The 15,193-nt window shown below is 36.6% G+C and overlaps 1 protein-coding gene across 1 annotated transcript; it reads left to right on the forward strand.

Moving 5' to 3' along the window:
* Positions 1 to 238: 238 nt before the first annotated feature.
* Positions 239 to 13,621, forward strand: LOC134648417 (carbohydrate sulfotransferase 11). Its single transcript, XM_063502938.1, has 4 exons — positions 239 to 697; positions 1,206 to 1,463; positions 6,180 to 6,384; positions 13,376 to 13,621. Exons 1-4 carry the CDS (start codon positions 437 to 439, stop codon positions 13,603 to 13,605), a joined length of 954 nt encoding a protein of 317 aa, XP_063359008.1. The 5' UTR covers positions 239 to 436; the 3' UTR covers positions 13,606 to 13,621.
* The last annotated feature ends 1,572 nt before the right edge of the window (positions 13,622 to 15,193 follow it).

Consider the following 15,193-nt stretch of genomic DNA (forward strand, 5'->3'; position numbering starts at 1 on the left):
TTGGAAATCTATTTTTCGTTGACCCTTTATTGAAAAACGCTTCAAACCCGACAGTTCGAAGTTTGAACCACTCATATTCGCATCGTTCTATCTCTGATCTACTATCCTGCTCTGTGAAGCCGGTTATTTCCTCCCACCAAACGGCGTAGCGCGCGGCACGCTTCTTCATTCAGTAAAACTGTCAAAGCTGCAAGCTGTGGAGGTGTATTGTGTATGGTCTGTCAGTAACGTGAACATTTCGTAAAAATAAACTAAAATGCAACTTCTGAACCAAGCTGGTTTTATAACAAAAACAGTGTCTGACTATTCGTCGCAAACCTAAAACTAGTGCCATTCTATCGGTTTCTATCACTAAAGTGCGTGCCCCACATTTTAAAACGAGGAAAGTTGTTATTTAGAAAGAAAAGTGTGATGTTCATTTTAATTTGTTGTGAAAATGCGTGTCGTGAATAGTTTATTGTTAATAAACTTTTTCTTGTGTGTGTGCGGGGATGATAATGAGATTTCAAATGAGATAGAGACGATAAATCATTCGTTAGAGTTGACCCAATCCTTGAACTTGGCGCGGCAGGAGTTAATACAAGATACATGTTCGCGTTTTCCTCCACGATGGAGCCTAGATGACTTGCCACCGAGCCGTTTGGAACACATTTTAGTCGACGAACACCGAAAACTTCTCTATTGCTACGTCCCAAAGGTGAGTTCAAGGAAAACTGGAAACTGGTCTAGTATTTACTTATTTTGATTCATATCATAGAAGTTTGGACTTTACGTCCGTTGCACTTGGGGACATTTCCATGGAATTTTAAGTCATAAATAGATGACTCATAACATAAGTTGATGAAATGAAATTAATGTACCTACTTACAGTATTCTCATCTATTTAATATAGTAAACAAAAATATTTCAGTTATCATTTTCAACCATATTAAACTTTATGAACAAAAATATATAATACCTACTGAAACCATATTTCAGACTGACATTTGAACTCTATTAATATTAACACTAAGCTAATTTTATTATACAGTTTAACTCACATATTTTTAGTCACTGGCTTTAAATAAGATTCTAATAAGATTAATTTAAAATTAGATAAGCCATTTATCTCCTTTTAAATTTAGTGTTCACTTAAAGTAGTAGGACTATTTACACACATTCTGCCAATACTCAATGAAAAAAAACTTACTAAACTTTTTTTATAGGTGGCCTGTACAAATTGGAAGAGAGTGCTCATGATACTGGCCGGCAAATGGAACAACACAAATGTCCTGTCTATACCGGGCAGTCTAGCCCACTCTCCGGGCATGTTCAGAAACCTCAGCTCCGTGTCAAAACAGGACAGAGATTACATGCTGGAGAATTATCACAAGATGATTATAGTCCGGAACCCCTTTGAGAGGCTGCTCTCAGCTTATAGGAATAAGTTGGAAGGGGACACGCCTAGTGCTAAGTATTTTCAGGTGAGTTTTATTTTGTAAACTAAATAGTTATGTTTATTTTTATATCCCTATAATAAGTTATGTAAAGGTTGAACATAGAATTTATACCAAAAGTTAAATACAGCTTTATTTTGTCATTGATTGTTTTTATACATTTGATTTAGTTACTGCTTTAACACATACTTTAAGTCTACTGTCATACCCAGTTCTTTTAGTAGTATGATTCTTGCAATATAGTCTTTATGTTCATTGTAATAAATATCGGTTTGATGTCAGATGAACATACGAATTGACTCGCAAGTAAAAAATTAAGAATAAAAAAACCATTGACGTTAATATCTAAGGACGGGCTAATGGGGCACTAAACATCTTACTAGTACAGCGGTGCTACCCACTAATTCCAGCCAATCGTGCAGTCTAACGCGACTAGTTGCGACCAATAGCGCGCGTAATGCGAACTCGTCAACCAATCGCGCGCGTGATGCGAACTCATCAACCAATCGCGTTGTAGCGATTTCACACCTCTGTACTGGCCCCTGTCATGCCTCCTTATTATTGCCCGTAAAGCCAGTCCCTAGATATCTATGTCAATGAAAAAAACAGATTTGAAAATACGAGTAGATCACTTAAAACTAGTATACTTATGCCTCAAACTTATACACAGCTACGTAACTTGTATGATTACTTAATTTAAATTGATAGCGCCTATTGTCTCCAAATGAGCCGGCCTTGTCATCAATAACGATGATTGATAACCGTTTGTTGTCCAAACAAGTGATTCTGATAGGTATAACGAGTTTGACTTTAATATTGACACTGTTGGAGATAACAATTTTGGTATGTTTCATAAATATTTTTATTTTGTTGATAATTTTATTTGTCAAATTTCGATAAAATTTTGTAGATAAAGTTCTTCTCTGTATAACATGAGCGCGAATTCACCGAAGGTATGTCTTAAAAAATCTGCCACTAAGTTGCGAAAAAATATGTTATTTTGGAGCTCTTCAAACCACCCTAACCTCCTAGTACTATTGTTTTATACTCATTCAGACCCAAGCACTTAAAAGACTTTTTTTAATGTTATTGTACTTATACAGCACCTTGTACAGCACTTTGATTTTTTTTTACGAACTTGTTAAAGGGCTCACAGTCAAAACTAGGGCTTGCAATTCGAATATTCGAATATTCGAATTTGTCGAATATTCGACCTGTTTTGATATTCGAATATTCGGCCGCTCAGGTTTCGAATATTCGAATATTTTTTATTACTATAAAAAAATCTATGTCATCCGCTGTAGTTACAGTTTCTGTGTGTTTTCCGGGTATTTACAGTGAATGAGGAACGGTAGGTACCCAAATACGAAGGAAATAATGTTTTTACCGTATTCCTCTCGATAGACTTCGTGAATACAGTGAAACCTAACTCAATTTAAAAGAAAACGAAATCAAAAAGTATGTTATTTTTACGGTGCGTAATTTTAAGTTAAAGGGTCATTCTGTTTATTCAGTACAAGCGTACGTTAAGCGAATTTTTGAAGTCTAAACCTTGCCACTTATCGCAATTCTCAAATTTAATCATACCAAACCTGCCCAACTTGGTAATCTAACCATGCACCTTTAGCTGACGAATAATCCACCCAGTACTCAACTAACTTCTTCCCTTAAATATCCCAATATTATATAATAGGGATGACATATGTTGAATTTTATAACAAAATCTAGTAAAATAGATAGCAAACGAGCAATTTATCACAATAATGTGGATATTAAAATAAAATATTGAAAAATTACAAAATTACAGGACCTGAAAGTTTCAAAATTTAAGTTTTTTTTAACATCCAAAAACGATAAAAGTAACGTAAAGGTACCATTCGATTCCTTACATTTCATCCAAAAAAATATTGTATAGCAACTATATACATAAACGCAATATTTCACCGACAAAAACGCAATTTTCTTCTTTTGTCCATACTACAAGATGGGCGATGACGTCACGGCCTCTGGCAGTTTTGTATAGGGCGTTTCGCGAGTGAAGTGCGACTGTCGGACTTTGACTACAATTTCTGACTTTTGTGTTACTTTAATGAAATGGGTCCCATATAGACATTTGATCCTAAAAACAAACCCGATCGATTGATATCATAGTCATGTAGCCTATTAGCCGACCATTAGGAATAATAACTTGCCAAAACAAATAAAGTCAATAAAGATTCAAAATACAATGAAATTAAAGGCCTTTTTACAGGCCTCTGAGTGATTACAAGTTAATTTAAATCGGAAAATAATTACATACTAAAAAAAATATCTTACATACCTAGGTGTTTGGATGGTTAAAGATATATTATTTCACGCAACGGCGCATTTATAATAAGTTTTATCTAGAAATATTAAATACGTCTAATTTTGGCGTTTTACTTGTTTTTATAAATGTGGGCATCTTATAAATAGTAGGATGATAAAATCTAGTCAGTTAAGTGGATTTCTGCGAAATATCCTTAGTTTTAGCAATATGTGAAAAAAGCTTTTGAATAAAACGATAATAAACCGATTTCTCGTTCCTTTTCTTATTTTTTATAATATTCGAATAATTATTCGAATATTCGAATACGTCGTCAGAAAAAGTCGAATATTCGAATATCTGAAAGTTTCGAATATTTGCAAGCCCTAGTCAAAACAAAACAGACCTTTAGAAGTTCGTACACGCCAATTTCGATAAGCGCAAAATTTGAAAACAAAATGATGGGTTTTCTATTAAGTCCTACTGGTAGGACCGTGGTACGCTATGACTACACAATTGTTGTAGGAGCTGGGTCTGAATAAGAAAGTTAATAAGTACTATGGGTAGGACCTTGGGCCTTAGAAGGCTAATAGTATCCAAACGTAACGAAGAAAAAATTAGAGAAAGAAAAATCTGGCCCAAATTTGGTTGTCTGTGTAAAATTGTCGTATAATATTTATTTACTTATTTATAAAAACAGCTACTCGCCCAACTACTTCACCGGAATGACTGTTCACTATGAGGAAATTTTTAATTAACGAGCAACATGTAGATATAGCAATCTTCACACTTTTACGACTACAATTGCGTAGCTTATTATTAAAACTTTCACTAGCTATCTCTGTATGTAAAATGATTAAAATTAAAATGCATTCTAAATCTAGTTTGAGTCCGTCGCATAGTAACGTTGCTCGTCGGCATCGAATCAAAATAAAACAGACCTAAAGGCTTCGTCACACAGGCGCGTTTTCCGGACGCGCCTGAGTGGCAAAGCCTTAATAGCATGACTTGCGTTCTCGCGCGCGACTCTATACAATATGTTCATCTAGCGCTAGCGCGACTTCAAGTATGGACTCGAGAAGTCGAGACTCGCGAGCGAGTAGGTACGCAACTCATGCTAGCCGGTCAGAACGCAGCAATCACCTTTGTTGGGCCATCAATGTATAAAGATGCAGCGATGCTTGCCCATCATAGCTGCATCTTTGTACCTACTGTAGTCGACGCAATGAATCAACTCTTTTATACATATATGAAGCTAAGGCTATATAGGTCTTAGCTTCATTTATATAATGGTCAATTCATAACTGTCAAATTTTAATATCAAATATTACGTTACGTTACATTGCAAAAAAGTTTGTTTGCTTCTAAATAGGCCTTTGAGGCCGAGACTCTCCGAACCCGAAGACTTATTTTGGAATCCGTTGTCGTCTAGACAGTTTAAAGTATGTCTCACGAAAGTTTAATTTCGATTATTTTGGAATCTTTCATTTGCCCAAATTGCTCGGCTTTTAATTAAACATTTTATAATCACGAAGTTTACCTATGCTTCTTGCACCTTAACGACACATTTGATGGCGATTTTACCTTACAACTTTATGCTATCAATACGTACTTACCTATGGGAATAATAGTTTAAATTGTGAGATTAGTTTTATGACGTCTATAAGTACTTATGTTGTTTACGTTTCAAACGGAAATACGTTAGGTACCTACGTTGTATTGACTATCAACGTATCTATTAGCGTTAGTGACGTAGTCTAACTGTAGACTTACTGTTTTTCCTTTATTATCTATATGTATTTTTCGCCATGAGCTGTTGACGGCCGACAACAAACTATGGAAGCAGGCCTAGCACATGATTGGCGCGACAGTATCTCGCGGCGAGATAGACTACCCACCCCTCTTATTAACATAGTTAGAAAAAGACGGGTAGTCTATCTCGCCACGAGATACTGTCGTGCCAATCATGTGCTAGCCCGGCTGAGCGTGAATCTCGCTACCGAAACCCGTTAGGGCCATGAATTTCACGGTAATTTGCAAGTAGACCAGATTTATTCATGACCACGACCGTTTTTAATATCGTACTGTTTTGCCGAATCTCGAACTTAGGTCACAGAGGTCACATACTCACAGAACAATAAAATTGGTAGGTAGATTATTTTTGTAAAGGTCCGTTATTCAGACATACAACATCGGATCCTTAAAGTAGGGGAGACCGAGGTGAATTGAAACAATTTATAATCGTCTTGAGGCATACGCATATTGAGGGACTTGCGAACTGTGCGGCAGGGCTAAACATAGTTTTTTTAACCACCTCGATTAACAGTTATAGATTTTTCAAAATTAACCTTGTTTTAACTTACCTCTGTTTCAACTCACCTCCCCTAGTCGGTGAATTTGGTCACGTTTTATCTACACAACACAACATGAGCAACATTTCAACATTATCTCTCTTCCAGGATCGCGTAGGCCGTCGCATCATCAGGACCTACCGCCGGAATCCAAGCAACGAGTCCCTAGAACTCGGGAATGACGTCACATTCAAGGAGTTCGCTCTGTTCCTGACCAACCGATCAGAGGAGCTTGCAGATGTGGTCAACAATGAGCACTGGCAACCCATTACTAGCCTGTGCCATCCGTGTCTCATCAAATATACTTTAGTTGGTGAGTTCTTATAACATTTCTATGTAAGCGTAGCGGTAGTTAGCTTAGCCGGTCAGAGAGCTGGCAGATGTGAGTGAACGAGGCACTAGAGCCCGGCAATGACGTCACGTTTAAGGACTGTTCCTGACCAACCGGTCAGAGGAGCTTGCGGATGTGGTTGAGCACTGGAAACCCAAACCCATCAGTAGCCTGTGTCATCCGTGTCTTATCAAATATACTTTAGTTGGTGAGTAATACACACACACACGTTTGCTTGTAAGCGTAGCGGTAAAGTTAGCTTTGTCGGTCAGAGAGCTGACAGATGTCAACGAGTTTCAAACGTAAGTCGTAAACGTAAATAATACCTACATAATTTCAAGTCATGACTACTGAGTTCACTATAGGTACACGACGCTCATTGTCCTCTTAAGGTTTATTGCCTCTTATATTATCATAAGTATCAAAACGGTCAAGGGATACTTATTGATTGATGTTTTCGTTGTTAAATACTTTAATGTCACAAAGAAGGGAATTATGTCTCTTCTTACAAGTAAAAGGATCTTTGAGGTGTTTGCGTAAAACATGTAAATGAGACTTTAACCTTTCGTACCTACTTATGTTAGTCTTGAATCGTGGGTTCAAAAACCTCAGTCGTGCCGGATAGTTCTCGAAAATAAAAAACGCAAAATATGACTACAAAATATTTGGTCAGGATCCTTATTATACACAGACAAGACGTTAAGCCCACTTGCGAAGTAAATATTTGTAATTTGATACCCGGGGTCCCGTTGCCGAGACAATCATAACATTCATAACTGACACTTGTGAAAGTACAAAATGTGCATTGTCCACTGGACTCGCAATGATGTTACGTGTTTTATACGAAGTCGGATCCAGACGTAGTTACTAAGCTAAAAATATATATTTGTAACTGGAGAACTAATGACTGAGCACGCGAACCCTGTGATTTCGTTTAGAAAAAAAAAACCGGCGAAGTGCGAGTCGGACTCGCGCACGGAGGGTTCCGCACCATCAACAAAAAATAGAGCAAAAAAATCGTGTTTGTTGTATGGGAGCCCCCCTTAAATATTTATTTTATTTTTAGTATTTGTTGTTTTTAGTATTTGTTTGTTTTGTTGTAGTACTTGTTGTTATAACGGCAACAGAGATACATCATTTGTGAAAATTTCAACTGTCTAGCTATCGCGGTTCATGAGATACAGCCTGGTGACAGACGGACGGACGGACAGCGAAGTCTTAGTAATAGGGTGCCGTTTTTTACCCTTTGGGTACGGAACCCCTAAATCAGCAAAAAAGCATTGAATTACCAAACCTGCTCACGAAATTCGTGTGGAAGAGAAAAGTTCGACAGCCAAATACAAAAGGCTTGTGTCCTCGCTGAAAAGAAGGCGTTTCGCGCTCGTTCGATCAATCTTTTTTCTGACGGTAGGTATTTTATCTACTCCCTTTATTTTATTGATGGTCCGCACAAATCTGTATTAAGAATAAATAAATAAATAATGAAATATAGTTTTATAGCATTTTGCAAAGATGATGATGATGATGATCCTTCCGGCCGATTTCGGCCATGGCGACCACTACGACTCCTAGTTTGCTCGGCGCTCGTGCGCCCGAAGATGGCTGACGTAGCCGATCTTTGAGATGAACCCCCGCGCACATTGCACATTGCGCATTTTGCAATATTTTTTTTTAATTAATCTGATTTATTATCCTTTAATCTCTTTAGATCTGACACCGTCACGCTTTTTTTCGTAATCGCTCCTCTACTTGCGTCACACGACGTATTTCTTACCTGACCCTATATTCATATATAAACGTACGAATCAGCAAAACCAACGTATTGTGACCACGAGATACGTATAATAATGTTTATTTGATGGAGCTTACATTTATAGTGGTTGCTAGGCAACCACTAGCGATCGGTAAGCGATTAGAATACATTGACCTTTGATGTAAATCTCCGAATGACTTGTTTATATGTTACGATCAATGTTAATTATATATTCACACGTTTGCACCTTATTCCATCGTAATAGAGCGTATAATGTGTGTATATTTTTTGAAGACTGTACAAGGTAAATGTATGTAGGGTTAAATTTATTTTTACTTGATTTCTGTCCGTTTGTCAGTGATGCAAGTAGATGTGTGACCCAATTATCGTAGTCGCTTTGGTAATTAGTTTCAATTGAGACCTGAGACCAATAGAGACGTTTATTTGGTCATTTTGAGAGACAAACAATGATAAATAAAGTAATAAATACTAATATAAACAATATGGGACGATTTTACAAAACAAATCGAGTTAGATCCACAGTACCTAACCTTAATAACAAATATAAGTACCTAAGACTTGGATTGTGAGTACTAGACGAATCAACGAATGAGAAATGCTGTAATAATTTTACGGTAGTGGCTACACGCAACCACACACGGACACGCGAACGGGTCTCAGTACTCAATACCTGAATATGTAATTATCTAGGGCCTAGATTCTAGACTCTCCGAAATATGTCGCGCTAAGTGACAAAAACCGTGAAATTATTATAGCGCGTACCTACCCTTGAAACCCGATAACGTAGACATCATTAAAACAAGTACTTAATGTGTATGTATATCATTACAAGCAGACATAAAAGAGCCCATTGTATGTTTGCCAAACTGAAATCATTACATCAAATAAAACCAAGCTGTCCATGTCGAATAGAACATTGACGTATATCTCGGGACGGGCCTTACGGGCATTAAAAATGGTACTATAGTACCATTTTCGAGTACTATTATTAGTTATAGTTGCGTTAGACTGCACGGTTGGGTTGGGTTGGGTTGGGTTGGAACTAGTTGCGAGTGTTGCGACCAATCGCGCGCGTGATGCGAACTCATCAACCAATCGCGTTGTAGCGGTGTCACACCGCTGTACTGGCCCCATTCATGCCCCATTCTTATTGCCCGTAAGGCCAGTCCTGAGATATAAGTCAATGGAACAGAACTTGATTTACTACTTGCGGCGCGCGTCAACGGTACTGACGTAATATCGCCTGATGCCATTGCTTAAAAAAATAACCAGCTTAATACGACTTTACCATACGCTGTGTGTGACTGTTTTCTTAATTAGCACGTTCCTCATCAACGTCTATTAACTAATGGCTCTGTGAGCTGTAGACCTCGCGAGCAGAGCTTAAAACTGAATAAATGTATGGCAAAAATATTTATTAAAATACAGGTATAGTACATGTAATATATTATAAATTATAATGTAATTATAATAATACAAACAAAAATTAAACGAATACGCTTAACCCGCGCTTGATAAATAAAAAATACGAAATTTTTAATTTTTTTCAAAATAAAAAAATAAAATAAAAACAACTACGAAATTTAAGTATAAAAAAAATACAAAAAGTTATGTAGCAGTATACAATTACTGGGGATGGAACCAGGGACCTCCCGATGCAAACAAAAAAAGCGAACGTTTGCAAAATACGCCATTATAGTTCTTACTAAAGCTGACGAAATTTAGCTACTCATTCTCAAGTAAAAATTAAATATCAAAATAGCGCCAAAACCAGCGATACAAATTTTCTGAATTTTTGGCCATTTAATCTATAAACATATCTCAAAAAGAAAAAACTCTTATGATACCGATACGGCTATTTGTTTAGGCGGGAGCTATCACAACTCCGCCATTTTGAAAAATTTCCAAAAACCGGATCGACAAAAAAAAATTATTTAGTCATAGAATTCGGTCACAAAATTTCACGAAAATTGGCTAAGAATTGCGACCTGTAGAGGAGAACATCCGGACATACAAAAGCAAAATGCCCGAGTCAAAACGTAGACCCTCGCTACGCTTCGGACAATAAATGTTAAGACAAATCCGGTTTCGGTAGAATTCTTTGTGCGTCAATGTTAATATTACGAGAGAGAAGTATTGTAAAAGCGTTAAAAAAAACGCATGTATTATAAAATATAGTCCGGTCAGGCTTGCTATCATTTATAAATATCCCTAATATTTTGAATGCGAAAGTAACTCTGTTTGTCAGTCTGTACCTCTACACACTTAAAACGCCCGGGGAAAGAGGGTAGTTATTATCAATCATCATAATCATCTTCATTCCACGCAGACGAAGTTATAAAAATTAAATAAACTATGTATGTACTTATGGAATATTTACTAATTCAAATCTTAATAATATATGGTATCTAAGATGAATTAAATTTATATTAGGTACTCAATTTAAATAAAATAGCGCTAAATGTACAGTCAGTTGTCAGTCAAAACCGCATTTAAAAACCGTATAAATATCTGTTTTTTAATGTATACTAAACGGAATCATTTAAACACTGCGAATGTATAAGTTGCATGAAAGAGATCTGTTTTATGCAAATTGCAACTGGTGATCCTGACCTCATGAGTCTCATGACTCCATTATAGCATAAAGACTGTATTCTTAATCCTTGTGTCGAGACCCGCTGATGCTAATACTAATCAAGCTATTAGTTTAGTTTAGTTTATTTATTTCATAATGATAAATTACAGTATAAATTATTCTTGCGCTAATCTATATGAATTTACATTAGGGTCGTCAATAATGTAGCATGCAAACGTATAATTATAAAATGTCAACAATGATAATCAAAAAACAATACAAACTATTAACACTAACAATTTATAAGATAAGTTCAGAAATTTCAGAATAAGTAAATAAATAACGGAATACATGTCAAACAAAATATATATAGTAGGTATCTCATAATGATCGTCATACTTATACTAAGAGCGGTAAGAATAATAAATCAGAACGAATGTCAAATAAAATCAATTTTACATAAACTAAGTATACAATTTCAAACAATGATTACAATTTTAATTTATTATTAGTTACTTGCCTATTTTACTTTTTGTACTTACGTATTTGTAAATAGTAATTTATGTAACTGTTACATAATGAAAGGCATTAAAATTCGAGTGTGGGTTCATGAAACGACCCGAAAGTGTTATTCAAGAAAATATTACAGGAGTGTTTTAATGCCTTATTGTGTACAGTTACATACACTTCTGACTTCTTTCTGGTAACTTATTATCAAAGAAGCAGTCTTTGTTTGCCTTTAATCGCATTTTTGTTGAGTGCAGTTTGTGATTAAGGTCATGAAAATCCTATAACCCAGTGGTTCCTAACCTTTTCAGTCCGGTCACCCCTATGACTAACTAGGGAACCTGATTTTACCCCTCCTCCCAATGGTAATAAAAAATAAAACGTGTATGTTTGTTGTATTGTTATATTAGGTTAGCTTATTACCCCCGTAAAATACCAGTTTTACCCCCACGGGGGTAATTACCCCCAGGTTAGGTTAGCTTGAGTGATGTAAGTAATCAGTTAAAAGTGACTACGCATATATCTAGAATTATCTTAGTTAATAAAATTATCAAGAGTTCACAGGTTGTCTAGACTTCTAGAGTAAATGTATATTCCTCAAACACCGGTAAATGCATGAGAATTCCTAAATGTTTGGAGATTTCTGAATAGGTCTGTATATTCCAGTCGTTTGCAAGGTTATATTGACCTAGTTGTGTAATAGAACACTATTTATATAGGTACAATAAAGTATGTGCAACGAATAATTATATGTTATGTAGGTACCTAGACAGGTACAGATAGGCAGGTTTTTTGCTGAACCAACATACGTAACGTACTTATTCACTAATTGTGTACAGAATGCCAATAGTGATATTATATTATTCATTCAGGTTTATGTTTATTCGACAGTTCATATTTAAAACCAGTTGCTTAAATTTATTAGGCGTAATGTTTAGGTACATGAATAAGTTTATAGCTACAAGGAGGCCAATTGAAACTTGAAACTTACATTAATGAAAAAATGATATCATGTTGCTACCATTTGCCTATCCGTTTCGCTCGTGCCAATACATGTACAAGCGAAGAGCAAGTGCGAATGATAACAAAATGACATCATTTTGATATCTAATTGTAATTTAGAATTGGCCTCAAGGGCAGAAAATTTTACGGAAAAATATACATAATGTATACGTAAGGTGAATATATGACGAGATTTTTCAAGGCTTACCTTCACATTTTTTATATTTGAAGTGTCTTTCCGAAAAGTGTCCGGACGGCGCAGTCCTGTTTTGTCAGTGACATCACCACCCAAATCTCTCGGTTCATTCGTTAACGACCAAACCTGATGCTATGGAGATATTTTTTAGGTTTTTTTTTTAGAGATAAGTTACTCAGAATGGCAAAAGGCAGTTCTACGAAATTATTTGTTGTACATGTACATCTTAAAAGACCTAAGCCAAATAGTATAACCTGCCCTTTAGGACCTCCTACAATATTATAAAGTGAAGATACCTAAATACTATTTTTAGGATAGGATAGGTTGCCAACTTGCCAGTGTTGCTACCATGCCACAATAAAATCTAATCAACATGCGAATTTTGAAACCGTACCACCAACTTACTCAACACGAGCAACGTCTATAGACGTCGAGCCGTCCAATATCCCAACAACAACTAAGTATATCCTTAACAAGAACTTAATTAAAGGTGCTGGAGCCCGTTTCTCAAAAGCTTGTAACTCGTAATACAAGTGGAAGCCCCTTTCTAACAAAGGCTGTCAAAAAGTGACACCCGCTTGTATAGGGATGTTTCCTGTACTTAAAATAAATTATTTCAAACCGTGCACGAAATAAAGCACCAAATAATTATTAGTAAAACATAGACAGCAGCTATTTTTAAACACAATTTGTATTTAATAAATCGGATTGAAATATAAAAAGTAGGTGAGTTTACCGTGACGTCACTACATTCGTTTTCATATAAATTCCATATTAGCAAATCGTTTTGACAGTTCTAAAAAAGAAGCTGATTTGACTAGTAGGAATGTAGCCTATTACAAGTTACAGGCTTTTGAAAAACTGGTTCGAAATAATAAACACAATAATGAAGTCATAACGTCTTATTTGTTATTTCCAGGTAAATACGATACGTTGTTAGACGACTCGCTCCTGGCCCTCCACACCATCAACGCAGCCGAGGTGGAGTTCCCTCGCCTCGCCCGCACCTCCGGCACGGCCGACAAACTACGCAAGTACTTCTCACAGCTAGACTTGCCACTCATTAGGAAGCTGTACAAGTTGTACAAGTACGACTATAGAATATTCGACTACGATTTGGATAGTATAGTCGGGTTTGATTTAGGATAGTGAATTAGTTTGTGTTTAATGGCTTAAGTGCAATGTGCCACTTGCAATTATATGACTTATGAAATATGTGACACGCTCTTATGACTCTAAAAATAAGATCATGTCAGATATTTTTGCGGCCTTCGTTGTGTAACATATTATTGCAGGTGACTGTACGGTACGACTATTCATCCCTATGGCAGCAACTGAAGTGTCTTAAATAGATCTGAGCCTTTCTCATTTACTATTTTTCTGTTCGGCAACTTCGTTTAGCACAGCGGGCCGAAAGTTGACCGCTTTCCGGCCGGAGGGCAGAAAAATATTTTTGATGGCTTTCATATATTAGTCAGGTTTGGTTTAGGATAGGTTGAAACCGTTCGTGTTTTTACATGGCTCGTAAACGTAAGCATTAGTGATGTACCGACTATGGTTTTGGCCGACTAGCCGGATAGCCGATTAGTCGGCCAAGTTCATAATCGTTACTCCCCGATAAAGATTACATTCGTATGGCAACTGTAGTAGCTTTATTCAAGTTCGGGTGCATTAGAAAAACATTTTTTTTGCTTCTTGCGTCGTCGCGCTTTCAATATCAACTGAAATATGTTCCGTGCTACTACGACAATACACAGCATAAATACATGAATTTAATATGAACACAAGCACATTTTGTACCCTAAATACGTATTTGAGTAGAATGGGCATGTAACATTTGATTAATCTTGGCTTTTTATTGTATTTATGTCCTGCTTTCTGTAATTAATAATAGGCCGACTAATCGGCCTTTTTTGCCGACTAGTCGCCGACTAATCGCCGACTACAAAAGTGGCCGGATAGTCGGCTTCCCCGACTAGTCGGCGACTAGTCGGTACATCCCTAGTAAGCATCCTTATTTAGGAGTCTGTACACTCTGTACAAACTTCACAGTATCTATGTAATTAGCAGGTAATTAGGCGGCTAATTATAATTATCACCAGATCACCACCAAATGCCTATTGTTTACTTAATGTTATTTAATATGTAGTCTTTAACTAATGGTACCTCTTATTTTCTCTATAGACAACAAACATGATAAAGCAGGATAGTATTTATGTTATGTTGTGGATAGTTTAGTTTTATACACGCACTATCATCATCTTCCTCACATTGTCCCGGCATTTTGCCACGGCTCATGGGAGCCTGGGGTCCGCTTGGCAACTAATCCCAGGAATTGGCGTGGGCACTAGTTTTTACGAAAGCGACTGCCATCTGACCTTCCAACCCATAGGGTAAACTAGGCCCTTATTGGGATTAGTCCGGTTTCCTCACGATGTTTTCCTTCACCGAAAAGCGACTGGTAAATATCAAATGATATTTCGTACATTAAGTTCCGAAAAACTCATTGGTACGAGCCGGGGTTTGAACCCGCGACCTCCGGATTGCAAGTTGCACATTCTAGGCCACCAGCGCTTCACAACAGGCACTATAATGTTCTTAAATTCTTATAGGAAAATATTGAGGAAGAATGTCAGTGCTGGTAGATTTTTTGATGGACTGCATTATGGATGTGTTTATTATGTCATTTTAAGCCTAATTGAATATAGGTAGGTATTTATATTAACCTGTCAACCCT

This window comes from Cydia amplana, chromosome 5 (assembly GCF_948474715.1).
Source record: "Cydia amplana chromosome 5, ilCydAmpl1.1, whole genome shotgun sequence".
Taxonomy (NCBI): Eukaryota; Metazoa; Arthropoda; class Insecta; order Lepidoptera; family Tortricidae; genus Cydia; species Cydia amplana.